General features: G+C 40.9%; 2 protein-coding genes across 11 annotated transcripts in view; one reads left to right on the top strand and one right to left on the bottom strand.

Moving 5' to 3' along the window:
• LOC130547623 (uncharacterized) overlaps window positions 1–15,889 on the top strand; it is a 403,303-nt gene that overhangs the window by 305,192 nt on the left and 82,222 nt on the right. The gene's annotated exons all lie outside the window — the stretch shown is intronic.
• Window positions 1–15,889, bottom strand: part of celsr1a (cadherin EGF LAG seven-pass G-type receptor 1a) — a 93,336-nt gene that overhangs the window by 31,518 nt on the left and 45,929 nt on the right. For 4 of the 6 annotated variants that reach the window (XM_057323709.1, XM_057323707.1, XM_057323708.1 and 1 more), the window contains exon 6: window positions 14,273–14,353. The exons of the other annotated variants lie outside the window; for them this stretch is intronic. In XM_057323709.1, coding sequence (XP_057179692.1) covers window positions 14,273–14,353 — 81 coding nt within the window. The remainder of the gene's footprint in view (window positions 1–14,272; window positions 14,354–15,889) is intronic. 6 annotated transcript variants of the gene reach the window in all.

Below are 15,889 nucleotides of genomic sequence, written 5' to 3'. Positions count from 1 at the left end.
TAAATAAAATGTCATTTAATTGCAAAATACTTTTTAAAACCATTGCCATTGCTAGTCATTCATGGACTAAATAGTTTTTTTTGTGCCATTGTGTCATGACCTTCCGCAAACCATTACTGTGCGTCCCACAGTTTGAAAAACCCGTTTCAGAAATCTGCCATCGGACAAATCTCAAGAGACAATTGCAAGACACTATTTAATTGTCTATATACAGATATCTGATTTCTTAAGCTTGCAATTACAACATTATTTGTGTCACATATTTTTGACTCATGCCTAAAGAAAATTTTAATTGCTCAGAAGTTGATCTTTTTAGTGTTTCCCCTACCATTACCTTAGGGGGGCGCCCCGCCCCTCCAACGGCACCCCCGCCCCCCTTAGTTAATTTCAAGTTAATTTTATTTTCTATACAGCGCCAGATCCCAAGTCATTTAAGGTTACCTTTCCTATGGAACATGTCTATACCTTGTTCTTTCCACCCAGTGGAAAACCCCCCAAAAGTGAGCTGTACCGCACCGTACCATACAGTACTATGCAGTGGAAAAGCATCAATACACAGGTAAGCACACTTCCACCAGCGGATAGAGAACGCGTGTCGGAAAATATGTTGCGTCAACCACCTGAAAAGCAGGCAGATACAAATATTTGCATTTTTTTGGTGAAAATGGCAATATTTGCTCTCCTGCTCCGAGTCTACACTGGGTTCCAAATTATTATGCAAATGATATCTTTCTCTGGTTTTCCTAATTTGTCGATGCAAATGACAGTCAGTATAATTTTCAAGTAATCAACAGTTAGGGTACATTTGGAATTTTATTGAACAAACCTCCCACTGACAACAGTATTTATTTTAAAAATGAAAAACTCAAAATGCACTGTTCCAAATTATTATGCACAACAGAGTTTGAAAACATTTCATAGGTTGTAAAAAACTGAAAATGGTCATTTGTTGAATTTGCAGCATTAGGAGGTCATATTTACTGAAATCAAAAGCTATTTCAATCAAAAACATCCTAACAGGGCAAGTTACATGTTAACATAGGACCCCTTCTTTGATATCACCTTCACAATTCTTGCATCCATTGAACTTGTGAGTTTTTGGATAGTTTCTGATTGAATTTCTTTGCAGGATGTCAGAATAGCCTCCCAGAGCTGCTGTTTTGATGCTAACTGCCTCCCACCATCATAGATCTTTCGCTTGAGGATGCTCCAAAGGTTCTCAATAGGGTTGAGGTCAGGGGAGGATGGTGGCCACACCATGAGTTTCTCTCCTTTTATGCCCATAGCAGCCAATGACACAGAGGTATTCTTTGCAGCATGAGATGGTGCATTGTCATGCATGAAGATGATTTTGCTACGGAAGGCATGGTTCTTCTTTTTGTACCATGGAAGAAAGTGCTCAGTCAGAAACTCTACATACCTTGCAGAGTTCATTTTCACACCTTCAGGGACCCTAAAGGGGCCCACCAGCTGTCTCCCCATGATTCCAGCCCAAAACATGACTCCGCCACCTCCTTGCTGACGTCGCAGCCTTGTTGGGACATGGTGGCCATCCACCAACCATCCACTACTCCATCCATCTGGACCATCCAGGGTTGCACGGCACTCATCAGTAAACAAGACTGTTTGAAAATTAGTCTTCATGTATGTGTGGGCCCACTGCAACCGTTTCTGCTTGTGAGCATTGGTTAGGGGTGGCCGAATAGTAGGTTTATGCACAACTGCAAGCATCTGGAGGATCCTACACCTTGAGGTTTTCGGGACTCCCGAGGCACCAGCAGCTTCAAATACCTGTTTGCTGCTTTGCAATGGCATTTTTGCAGCTGCTCTCTTAATCCGATGAATTTGTCTGGAAGAAACCTTCCTCATTCTGCCTTTATCTGCACGAACCCTTCTGTGCTCTGAATCAGCCACAAATCTCTTCACAGTACGATGATCTCGCTTAAGTTTTCGTGAAATATCTAATGTTTTCATACCTTGTCCAAGACATTGCACTATTTGACGCTTTTCGGCAGCAGACAGATCCTTTTTCTTTCCCATATTGCTTGAAACCTGTGGCCTGCTTAATAATGTGGAACGTCCTTCTTAAGTAGTTTTCCTTTAATTGGGCTCACCTGGCAAACTACTTATCACAGGTGTCTGAGATTGATTTCAGTGATCCAAAGAGCACTGAGACACAATACCATCCATAAGTTTAATTGAACAATATAAAATTAAATTTTTACGACACTTAAATCCAATTTGCATAATAATTTGGAACGCAGTGTAAGTACAGAAAAGATGCACGCCCTGCCCCTGACAAGCAGCAACAGTCCTGTCCAGTCACCACGGGATGACAGATTTTCACCCAGCTTGGCTTCGTTCCATCTGCACCGCAAGACATAATGAACCATTCCAAACATCAGACTAGTTTAAATTGAGAAGCGCGGCTACATAACTGATAACTAATATCTTTATTTAGCGCCACACGTGCTTCATTTTAACCCCTTCCACTCTGTGAAGGCTGCTTTTCCCACCAAGACGCGTGGCATTTAAAGACCCGCAGACATCAAGAGCAGTTTACTAAGGCTTAAGTAAATGATAATGCAGCAGTAGCCTAATAAAGTATTTTTAGTTGTCATTCAGATTGCTGTTTGCTATAGGTTTGTGACAGATTATAAACCATAACGTCTTGTATCTACATTTAGCATTAATGATATTAATAATATTAATAGCATTAATAATCAGCATGTTAAGAGCATTTCATAATGAATCATGTTTTAATCAGAGATTATTTAGAATCAGTTCTAGTATGAATGGCATGGAAAGGCTACTTGTTAGTAACTTTGTAAACTTCTGCTCATGATAGATTCATTTCAGTTGTTACATTTTGTTGTCAGTAGTTTTTTTATATTAAAATAGACCACTAGGACTTAGGCTTTAGCACCAGAGCTTACAACACATTTTCTCAGTTACCAAGGCCTTTCTCTGTTTCATACATACTGAGGCTATCAGAATATAAAATAAATGGCCTGATAAAACATTAGATGTTCATTTTTTATATGCATATTCGACAGGGCTCAATTTATTAATATTATTTATTAAAAAAAGTATTGTACGGACCTCCGCCACAAAGAAAATATAGAGACCGCACAACACCACCCGTATAGCATAGCATGTGTACCCTAGTACCATAGGCTATTACTTTAGGCCAGGAGTCTTCAACTAAAATCGCTTGAGGTCCAGTAAACAAATCCTCCTTACCAGCCGAGGTCCGGACAATTAAATACCTAAAAACATGAATTTATGGTTTTTGGCAGACCATAGAAATAAACATTTCTTTTCATATCTATATGACGGCATTACAATGTCTGACAATAATATAATGAAGGAAAATGTGCAAAATGCCCTAATCTCTAAACCTGCACTGAATATACATTCATTTCAACATTAACAACTTTAAAAGAAAACTAATGTGTTGTTTTCTGCTGAACTGAGATTAACAAATAGCAGCATCAAGTTGTGACTGATCGTCCTCTGATAACATTTCAGCTCTTCTTGTGGCTGGTGCAGATGAAAGGGGGGTTTGTTTAATATTTTCTTTTAGTTCATGACTGTTTTTTCCTTCTAAACGTGTTTCACACGCAGCCTTCATGCACTCTTTTACTATTTTCCATTTCAGTAAAGTTCTTGTTATGTTTTCCTAAGATCCACTGTATTCTTAGGGAACATTAATATGCTGGTTGTTGGGCGGTAAGTGAGTGAGGGAGTACCCGTGTAGATCGCTCCTACTGGGCTTTGAGCTAATATATTTTCCGTGTCCTTACCTCGGACTGCTGCGGGCAAGTTTCTTCAAAGTGTCTATGTCTAATTTCATAATGCCATTTAAGGTTTCCACTTTTGACAACCGCAACAGACTCTGAGCAAATGAGACAAATAAAACCGGTGTCGTGCATGTCGATGCAGGAAGAATAAATACAAATCTCTCGAGCCATTCATCTCGGAAAACATGGTTTTCATCGTCAACTTTTCTAACTTTTGAAAATGACATTGTTTTGCAGTCACTGAGAGCTACGTCTGCGCGCTGTGCAGCGAGTCTGTCTCTACGTCTCGGCTCTCTTCACTCATTGACGTCTGAACGTAGCAACAGTGCGCGCCGCATATGTTAACTGTCCATGGCGCCGTAGGACCCAAACTGCTACTGAGCGGACCTTGATGTGCCTGGTATAAATTTGATTGCATTAGAATATAATGTGGCGTTCGTTTATTTATTATGTCAAAAGGCTTTGAGGTCCGGACGGACGCATCTCGCGGTCTGCATTCGGACCGGAGTCCGCTAGTTGGTGACCCCTGCTTTAGGCCCTCAGTGGATGCAATTTCAGTCCTTTTAGCCTGGTTTGCTCTTTTGCACGGTGTAAAAGGACCAAAACAAAGACTTTTGAGTCAAGACAAGACCACGTTACCCAGAATAACCCTAAACTTCACACACCCACACCTGTAGACGACCTGTTTTTAAACCTATGTTTTACGCAGCTGTTGTCTGTTTTATTTAAATACAAATGTCATTTAGACAAAACAATGCTATACATAAAAAACATGAAAAGTCACTGACATGTATAAAAAACAAATAAAATGTGGAATTTAAATCCCAGATGTAAAACGTTTGATGGCTAAAACCTATTAGCCTAAATATCACTAATCCCACTTTGAACTTGTTAATCGACTTTTCCTCTGTTGTTTGTCTGTGAAAACAGCAGAGGTCTGTATGTCGCTTTGGTGAGGCGGTAACCACGCAAGCAAAGGGGTTTATTGGTGGTAGATCAAGGTCTCTGGGGGTTTTGGCCATGTTCCACACATTCGTACAGAAATCGAGTATGGCTCCAAAAACAAACCGCAGGTGCAGATGAGAGTTAAGCGTGCTGTTTGGGCAGGTACTGCCTCATAACATTGAAACGCAAACCATCAAAATATTTTTCAAAAGACTAGAAGTCCTATAAAATAAACATTCTACTAACAGCGAGACATGGATGTTTGGTATGAAATATCAACCGTCAGTGTTTTCTCCAACAGTTTTCTGAACTGCACATATACTTAAACTCTCAATTTCTGGCTGCATTCCATGTGTCTTCAAGCTTCTGACACTGACAGGTGTCTACTTGTGTGATATTTCTACCTCAGGCTGAAACTCAGCAGACCTTCCACAACCATCCACATATTCAAACATTATATGTGACCCTGGATCACAAAACCAGTCTTAGCACAGGAACAATTTTTAGTAAAAGTCACAAATACATTGTATGGGTCAAAATTATTGATTTTTCTTTTATGCCAAAAATCATTAGGATATTAAGTAAAGATTACATTCCATGAAGATATTTTGTAAATGTCCTACCCTAAATATATAAAACCTTTAGGTCACTTTATTTTAAGGTCCAATCCAACCATTAACTACTTTTGCCTCAGTAAACTCCTAATGTGTTGCTTATTAATAGTTAGTAAGGTAGTTGTTAGGTTAAGGTATTGGGTAGGATTAGGGAGTAGAATATGATCATGTAGAATATGTGCTTTATAAGTACTAATAAAGTAGTTAATAGTGAGAATTGGAGAATAGAAAGCTTATTTAGCCGGCTTTCAGATGATGTAAAATCCCAATTTCGAAAAATTGACCCATAAGACTGGTTTTGTTGTCCAGTGTCACATATATATTCTTTCCTGGTAGAGCCCGTGAATTAATGCGATGTGAATGGAAATATTGTGTTAGGGGGGTTTTGGTGATTTTTGCATTATCATTTAATCTCCCCTATGTGATAAGGCTAATGCAGGTGATTTTATCCAGCACAGCAGATGTTGGATCCAGTTTCAGTGTAGTCCCAGGAGGGAAGAGTGTACATTTCCTCGAATGTTGAAGGAATGAGGGCTTTTCATAGATCGAAATTGGTGTCATAACAGCATAGAATATTTGATTCGCTCTGTTGAAAAGAGTTCTAATATAAAGCGACCAGTCACATTAGACTTGCAATTCAGGCGATTGGCTAAAAAAAGTGTAATAAGGTTGCATAATTTGTGAAAAAGTGAAAAGTTGAATAAATGTTTTTCCTATTTTAGGTGTAAGCTAGGTTTGAATATGAAGTCATAAAAGAGCTGCTCTATTTTAGTTTGTTTCTCAGGAGTGTTAAAAACTCCCCATCACCTCTACCCCCTGGTCTTTAGGGACGGAAGGCTTGCCGGAGCCATGGCAACGCACTTGATCCCAACAGCTCCCGACCGAGGCTGAGGTCAGAGAGAGAGAAAGGAAGAAAGAGAGGCCATGGGAGAATGAGTCACGCATGTGCAAACCTTTATTTCACCCTAAAAGACCGCTAGCAGAACGCTAAAGAAATATGGTTGAGTAATGATGTAAAAGGAATATCAATACCATGTCTTCTATATATTTTAGAAGTATATTTGTTATATATCTTGAGACAGTGCTCGAACTGAATCATGTCTTAGGGGGGTCCCCACCATGGGATGTTTTTCTTGGGCGGGATCAAAAATCCTAAAACTTGTTTTAAAATAGTTTCTAATAGAAAATATTGTAAAACAATTCTAATGTATATTATCAGAGTGTCTATTTAGACTGAGTGCTATTTACATTAACTCCTCCCACCAGCATCTGACTGGAATAGAGAAAATGTAAGAACAACTTTGTGTAGACAGTGATTCCAGTGGCACAGGGAGTAATATTTAAAATATTTATCATATCTTATCTGCACACATTTCAGATTAGTCTTTTTTTATCCGAGGGACCCCCCTAAGTCTAATTTTTACCTCTTACAGGGGGTCCCTAATGCCTTATGGGGGATCCCGGATCAGAAATATTTTCTGTAAAAGCTGCTTTGCAATAATGTTAAATTGTGAAAAGTGCTATAAGTACTGTATACTTGGTGCTCCTCACATCTATAAGATATTCTGGTATGGTCTCCAGATGTGGTTTAAATCCCTTGTTTTTTTAATCCCCCCAACTTTATCATCCAAGAGACTTTGCTTAGAATAGCAATAATAAATAGTAATAGCATACATTGCCCCTTTAGTTTAAGATTTAAGAGAGATCAAAGCTGGGCACAACTGTGAGAAACCGTCACTAGAGATGTTTCAGAAAAAAGTTTGTACATGTTGTAAATTCGATAGCTCATTTACTGGGACCTCAATCATGTCTTACGGTTATGTCTACGTTTCTGCTTTGAGCAGAATTCTTGAGTTTCACATTCTCAAATGATCTGTTCTGGACATGTACTGTTCAGCCTAGTCAATGTACTACAAGCGTAATAATAAGAATCAATCACAAATATGCCCTGAGTCTACCTTCAAAACCTTCCCCTTCAAAACAACTCAGTGTTTGGACTGCAGACACAAGTCAGTACAGGAGAACACGGCTGTAAACGGCACTAAATGGCTTGTGATTTTCCCAGAGGGTCAGACCGAGCTCGAGTTTGACACTTACGCTTATGTGAAACCTCTGGATTTTATGTAAACTGCTCAGCTTTCAGATAAAAATGTCCGAGCTACCGCCGATCTGTCAGTAATACAGGAAGACAACTGTGTTATTTAGGGTTAAAGTGGAACGTCAATCAATAGATTGAGTTACACGTAAAACTACAAAAACAACACAGAAAAAAACTGATAATAGTGTCATCTTACGCTTTTGCATTACTCATGAAATATGGTACACTTACGATAGAAATATTCAATATGTTTTATCAAAACAATTTAAAAATTCAGTTGCATCAGTACTCAATATGTTCCACAAGTTCTTACACAGCTTTTTATGTGCATAAATTGGTTTAGAAAAAATATAAAGCAAGGCCAATTTTGTTTACCACTATGAGTTGGAAAAAAACTGTTTTTATATTATATTTATATTTTTATATTATGTCAATGTTAACATTATTAATATAGCACTTTTTACAATACTTATTGTTTTAAAACAGTTTTATTCTACTTTAAAGCAGCTTTACTCTACTTTAAAACGTTTTAATCTTTGTTAAACATACAATACAATAATAAACATACAATAGTGGCTAGTTAAAGATTTCATGAAACACACCACAGAGACAAAGGAGGATGACATTTTTTTACACTACAGGAAGTCCAGCATGAAAGATGATTTTATTTGGGTTATACTTAGGAAATGCTTTCCTTATTGTTGTCTCACATACATCCAAACTCTGTCTCTCCTGTGAGGAATTGTGTCCGGAGCAAGTGTCACGACAGAATCTAAGTGTGTGTGTGTATGTGGGTGTGTGTGCGTGTGTGTATGTATGTGTGTGAACGTGTCGTACAAGAGGGGGGTGTTTGTCACACTGATCTCTTTACTATCCTCAAACACCATTACCTCACCCACCCTCCAGCAGTGTAAACCTAGAGCTGTGAATAATTCAAGGGAACTAGCCCTGGTCTATACACACACACATCCTCCCTCAGGTCATACACGTAACACAATGTTATCGGCTAGCCAATGGGACAAGAGTAACAATTTTAAACCCATGTGTCTCAATTACACATTTCATTTATCAATGCACGGTCATGATCCAGACAGAAAGAGATGGACGTGTGCTTTTGTCCCATGCTATGCGTTTATTTCACCAAATTTGCCTTTAAGAAAAAAAATGTGCAGGTACACAGCATTCTCTTATTTCACATGCTGTCCACTTTGCCTCAATGAACTGGTTACCTCAGACATTCATGTCTCATGACAAAGTCTTTTTAGAAAGTATAACATACCTTACCACTTCTGACATGACCTAACCATAGATGTACAATAGTAGCGATATGTCAACATCACGTCGTGCTATCTAAGCAACAGGATTTTCACTAGAAACTGGAACAACTATATATTGCAAAAGTGGCTTACAGTGCATTCAAGTTATATATTTTATGAGTATGTGTGTACCCTGGGATTGAACCTGTGACCTATGCACTGCTAATGCAAAGCTCTACCAGTTGAGCTACAGTTATAAATTACAACTGCACATGCTTTAGGTGACATGAGGCATCAGACCAATGTAAAGTACAGTAGAAAAGATAAATAACTGCTTAATACTTTTGATACCTGACAAAAAGTATATAGAGATCTGTCAGGCCTCGGGCCTGAGTTCCTGTCTGTTTTGTTTATTTGTTTTTGTATGTATCTGTGTCGAGCACATGGAAGAGTTACCGCTCACCATGCGCTCGGTCTGTGTATGCCCTTCCCCCTTGTTTTCCCCACTTTCTCCTCTCACACCGGTTTCTACTTTCTCTCATTACAGCTCACCTGCTCTCACTTCCCTGCTGATTATTCCCTTACTTAAACCTCCGTGGTTCTGCCGTATGTCGTCAGATCGTTAGATTGTCTAGCTACCGTGACCTCTTGTCTTGGGATATAACTCTTGTCTTGGGAATATACTCTTGTCTTGGATGTACACTTGTATCTTGGATTTAGACTCTGTCTTGGAATACCTCTGGTCTAGACTGTTTTTGGGGATTACTATTTTTCCAGTTTGCACATTTACCTTGTTCAGGCTCCAGCGCTGTTAGATTCCTGCACAGTGCTTCTATCTCCCTACAGCTGCCCGGACGACCTCGCCTACGTGGCTCGTGTTGAGTGGGTTGTCTCGCCAGATCTCTACTTCCAGTTCCAGCGTCGAGCTTCTGGGGATCCTGCGGATCGTCTTTCCGCCTGTCACCTGTGGCCGCGGATTCTCTGCCTTCTCCGTTGGATCAGGCTGGTGGTTGATCGGGGAATTATTTCTCTCTCTCCCTCTGGTGGCACTTCTCACGCCACCTTCGGAATCTCTCCCGCACGGACGGTCGGGAGGCAGGACAATCTTTTGCTCATGGGACTCTTAGGGGGAGTGGCGCCACTGGTTGGAGGGAGCAGCGCAGCCCTTCTTGGTCTGGACGGACCATAAGAACTTGGAATATATCCGTTCAGCCAAGAGGTTGAGCTCGCGACAGGCCCGTTGGGCACCCTTCTTTGGCCGCTTTAACTTCACCCTCTCATACCGGCCGGGATCTAAGAACATCAAACCCGATGCCTTGTCTCGCCTGTTCGAGGTCACTGAGAGGGAGTCCACTTTCGACGCCATCCTCCCGGAGGGGTTGGTGATCGGGGCGCTCTCTTGGGGCATCGAACGACGAGTGATCGAGGCCGGTCGAGGGGTGCAAAGTGCCCGCAGAGTGTCCAAGGGGTCTGTTGTCGGTGCCGGCCGCTCTGCGTTCGGAAGTCCTCCGGTGGGGCCATTCATCCAGACTAGTCTGCCATCCAGGAAGCCGGGGAACGTTGACCGCCATCCGTCAACGCTTCTGGTGGCCATCCATGGCCAAGGATGTCAGTCAGTTCGTGTCGGCCTGCTCCATATGCACTCAGTGCAAGCAGCGCAATAGCCCGCCCGCTGGTCTGCTTCGTCCCTTGCCCATCCCTACCGCCTTTGGTCCCATATTGCTCTTGATTTTGTTACTGGGCTCCCGCAGTCTAATGGCAATTCCGTGGTCCTCACGGTTGTGGATCGCTTCTCCAGAGCGGCCCATTTTATTCCCCTCCCCAAGCTCCCTTCAGCCAAGGAGACGGCACAACTGATGGTGGATCACGTCTTCCGTCTCCATGGTTTGCCGGTCAACATCGTTTCCGATAGGGGTCCTCAGTTCTCCGCCAGGTTTTGAAAGGAATTCTGCAGACAGATCGGGGCCTCTGCGAGTCTGTCTTCAGGTTTTCACCCCCAGACCAACGGGCAATGCGAGCGGGTCAACCAGGATCTTGGTAGAATGCTCCGCTGTCTGGCATCCAGCAACCCCAATTCCTGGTGCTCTCAGCTCTCGTGGTTAGAATATGCCCACAACTCCCACCCCTCAGCCGCGTCAGGTATGTCACCATTTGAATGCTCCATGGGTTATAACCCCCCTTTGTTTCCCTCACAGGAACCCGAAGCTGCGGTCCAGTCTGCTCTGGCCTTCGTCCAGCGTTGCCGACGCACCTGGAGGAGGGCTAGAGGGGTCCTGGCCCGGACCGAGAGACGGACCAAGGCAGCGGCTGACCGCCACCGATCCACTCCTCCTACCTATGTGTGTGGTCAACGAGTATGGCCTTCCACCAAGGACCTACCCCTCAGAGTACCTTCTCGCAAGCTGGCACTCAGGTTCATTGGGCCATACCGAATCACCAAGGTGGTTAATCCAGTGGCCGTCAAGCTCAGGCTTCCTCCTCACCTTGGTCGGGTTCACCCTGTTTTTCATGTCTCCAGGGTCAAGCCTGTGTTCTCTTCCACTCTTCACTCCTGTGGATTACTCACACCGCCTTTTGAATCTCTCCCTCACGGACGTAGGAGAGGCTGGTCAACCATTTGCCCTGACGGACGCTTACACTAGGGAATTATTCACACCGCCTTCTGAATCTCTCCCTCATGGACGCTTGTGGGACTGGACATTATTATTGTCAGCGGATTTCATGCTTGGGGATTATTACTCACGAACTGAGATCATCCTCGCACCTCTCACATTGCAAGTCTGTATTCCTCGATCACCTTTTTTGTTTTTTTGCGGCTAAGCGCTCAAGCCTCCTATTAAGACTTTCAGGGTTTGTGAGACTGCTTGCATTGTTGCGTGTTTTTTGTCGGATTCTGGTCTCTGTGAACTCTGATTTTTTCTTATTAAAAGAAATCTGTCTCCCGCATCTGACTCCGGTGTCTGTCGTAACACAGATCACTACCTTAATAGTATAAACCTAAACAGAGATACCAAACTCTTTCATATGTGGAATTTGTGAACTGTCCACTTTAAAATGTGGGTAGAGTCAGGTTCTCCAAAACCGACTAAACCATTATTTCCAAAAAATGTGACATACACCTCAGGAAGATTAATGGATAGGTCGTAACGTTCCGTGCTTACTCTACAGGCTTGAACTCTAGTGCATTCCTCCAGCGAGACCTGAATGACAGCTGTATCGCAGTCTTGCCAACTCAGCAGCCAAGTCGGTGTTGCTAAAATCCCTTGACAAGAATTTCATCATCTTTACATTAACTCACCTCTAATCTCTCCATGCAGTCGGCCAATTATCTAATTAGTGACTCGAGGGAAAACAACAAAGGCGGCTTAACTTGGAAACCGTTCGAATGATTGCTGTTCAGAAAACTCAACTCTTGAAAAGTGAAAACGATTGACGTCTTTTACTGCTATGACTTGTCCTGGGTGATGGCATGACTTCTGCTGTAAATGTGCCAATGTAAATATAATACAAATTATCTCTAAACCGTTGCTCGGTAGGCAAGAGGCAATACGAGTTTCTCTACTTTGTCAGTTGATAATCAGACATCAGACACCAACCTAGCTTGCACACACACAATTCGATTCATAACATTTTCCTATCGGCAACATAAAACTGCAGATTCCTTTAGTTATTTATCTTTAAATGGGTTAAAGTCTAATGACATCAAGCTAACATTTTCTGCTAAATCGTACCCAACAGCTCAATTTATAAATCATTATTATATGCTTTACTGTTGTGAATCGGGGTATGGTAAGGTAAAGGGCCAGTTTTATTTGATGTACTTGCTCAAGAACTTATTTTCATTCATTTTTAACCAAAAATGTTATGTATTGCAGCTTAAAGCATCTGAGGACAGCCAAAAAGCTCTATTAAACCAGAAAGATCTCGTGTCGCATTTCCATTCATCTCAATGGCAGCTGTTTTTGCCAGTTTTGTTCTTGAGCTCTCATACGATTTTTTAACCAAGTCACCTTGAGCCACAAGAGACTAACATCCTGATATTGTGAAAAAAATTGATATAATATATCTGCAGTAATGAAATCTCTCCTAATGCATTTACAAAGAATGCTATTATGTTTGGTTTTTAGAGGCACCAGATGCTTACAGCAGGGAGTCGTGATGTCACTCTTCCTTCCTCTACAGGGTGTGACGCTCTCACTAACTCATCCCTCTCTGAAGCATTTAAATGATCACGACAGCTTTTCCATGGGGTGGAGACACGCCGGGTTTCCATATGACGTGCAAATTTAACATTTCTGTAGATATTAATAAACTCTACTGCCAAAATCAAGTGAGCGGACCTATGAAAGCAAATATGGAAAATCATACATCCATCAAGTTTAGAATCATGTGAGTGCCACTATGACAGTGTTAAACGTGATATAGTGGTCAGATCACAATCGTATAGACAATTGTTTTTACAGTAATGCTAATGTTATATTTTATGAAACAAATCTGTGACTTAAAACGGCCACCTAACCAGGCTCGGCTCCAGATATGAGATGAAAGGTGGGTGAAAAGTGATTTTCCAGGTGGGTGGAGGTATGTAAGTGAATGAGCTAAGACTGTCTCGCCAAAAAAGGGAGAACAGAAAATAAAAATATTTGCAGCTGACTTGAATATAGCATTAATTTTGTGATTGGCTGTTATGTGGTGTGAGGGCAGGGTGGACGTAGAGTCGCTAAGAAAGAGAGTCGTGCCAACTCCGTTCACTGCAATGGAACTGTTTTTTCACAGCAATGGCAGTTCACGGATCCTCTCTCTCAACGGCTCTGGGTGGAGGCAGGGTGGGCAAAGCTTCTGTGGAGCCGGGCCTGCACCTAACCATAAGACCGAAAAAAACATGCCTAGAACTATTTTTCAAACCTTGATTTTATCTTTTGGCACTATGATGTGATTCTCATCTCAACATAAATGTTTTTATCTCTACAAACTATTAAGTTTAGTGCACACAACCTAAAAGAGGAAAAGAGGAAAACGGAAGTAGCTCTACTCCAGTATTATTCCTTCGCAGATGAATGATAAATGACATACCAAGGCTCAAAAACACCCATATCCTCAGCCTAGCTCCACAAAATCTGATAACTCTTTCAATGTTCTTGTATGCTCGAATACTTGACCATGTAAGCAAAACATGAGTAAAAACTATTGAAGTCTACTAAGCATTAACTTATAGATGCCACATGTATGTCATGTGTTGGAAGGGTTTAATTTTTTTAAAACTGTTGTAATATTTCCAAACTATTTGGGAAGCCCCTAAATGACGCATACAAAGATGCTGGAGTCAAAAGGGAGCTCTGGGCCTGTATTCACAAAGCTTCTCAAACTACAGGGGCTGATTCAGGATTCGGTTGTCTCCTACCAATGTTGCCCTTTGTCTCTCTAAAACGGAAAACGTCTAGAGTGATCTAGAAGCAGCCCTGAGGACTATGAGACGCTTTGTAAATGCGGACCCTCAAGTCGTAGGGATAGTAGGAACCGCCACCGCTAGCTACGCAAGGCCACTGGATACAGTACCTCCTTTTGAGTGAGCTCCAGCCAGGCCGTATAGAGAGGGACGCGCAGCACCCCACTGGAGTCCAGCAGGTGCAGGCTGTCCTGCGTAGACCACGGGAGAAAAAGTGGCTATTAGAACGCATGATAAAGCCCCTCAGACCCACAGATTAGCATTCTAAAATAGCGCCAAGTTCTAGTTAAACGGAAACTATGGCATTGATGCTTATTAAAGCATGATGGTCCATGCATTTAATCTTGCTCCGTTATTCTCAAAATGTATTCTTTACTTTGAAAATGTCATTCCCAAAACATTTTGAACCTTTTTCCTACAAAATTCTCAAACAACGTTTAATGTCTGGTTACCAACTTTCTTGAAAATTTCAAGATATTTTCAAATATCTTCTTTTGTGTTCTGCGGAAGAAAGAAAATCCTAAAGGTTTGAAATGACAAGCGGGTGAGTAAATTTTGACAGAATTTTCATTTTTCGGTGAACTATCACTTTAAAGTTTTGATGAAAGTAACAAAAATGTTTAAAGAGCTGGTCAAATCTTTAAAGGAAATCCCTGAATTCTTTATTTGTTTAATAATACATAACTATGTACCTTTCTGGTTTTGCTCATATGCATGTACCTATATATCCATTGTATTCTCTCTGTAGAGAGTTGAATATAAATATTTTAAGAAACAATGCCTTACAGTAAATGCCTCCGATATCCCTATATCAGGCATATATGAAAAAGTTACAGTTATATAGGGTTGTCTGGGAATTTAAATGAGTTTGTGTCATATAAATCCACCATGTAATGAATTCTAATGCTGGAACTAAGCTAGAACTAAGGTGGGGGAAAATTGAAAGGTCTTAAATTAGCTGTGAGAAAATGAGTGTGTACAGTCACTGTAAACACAGCAACACACAACTCACAATACTGTATATTTGTTATGCTGTTAGCATGTTGCTAAGCAAATCATTTAACAGTATAATAAGCATAAAAATACATAAAAATATAAGTACAAGTTCATTATTTTATTGATACATTTAGGTTTATATTTTAATTCACACAAGTGAATAAAAGATATTTTCAAATAAAACTTTATTCATAGTCAAAAATTCTCTTGATTTGTCTACCATCTTGAATGATTTTCTTTTAATGCAGATTGTTGCAATGCATCAAAGGCACATGCGATGCTACCTTAGTATCTGGCAAACACAAAATATTGCAGAAGGTAGAATATGGTTGCTTCCTAGCATCTGCAGCATTCTTTGCTCTCCCAAAAATCTAACTGACTTTTTCCAAGGGTCAACTATTGGTTTTACACTGTTTAAATACAATGAAAGCATCTATAAGCATAAATGCAAAAATGAGGACTGAAAAACTGTTTTATGATTCTCCTGATTTCCTTTTCCAAAGATCTTTGTCCCCTTAGTCACCATGAAATCAAACAGGAAAAGTGTTTAAGCAGTGTTGCAGTGATTATTATAAATGATTTATCCGTGCACACCAGGGACGTGCACAGACATTTTGAGGGGCATGGGCTCAAGTGGAAAAAAGGGCACTTCTCATATTTGTTTTAATTTTTTCCAAACAAAATGTTAAATATATTAAAATAACTTTTTTTTAAATCCCTCACACTCACCC

This window comes from Triplophysa rosa, linkage group LG24, assembly GCF_024868665.1.
Source record: "Triplophysa rosa linkage group LG24, Trosa_1v2, whole genome shotgun sequence".
Lineage (NCBI taxonomy): Eukaryota > Metazoa > Chordata > Actinopteri > Cypriniformes > Nemacheilidae > Triplophysa > Triplophysa rosa.
This window is presented reverse-complemented; position numbering and strand designations above follow the sequence as displayed.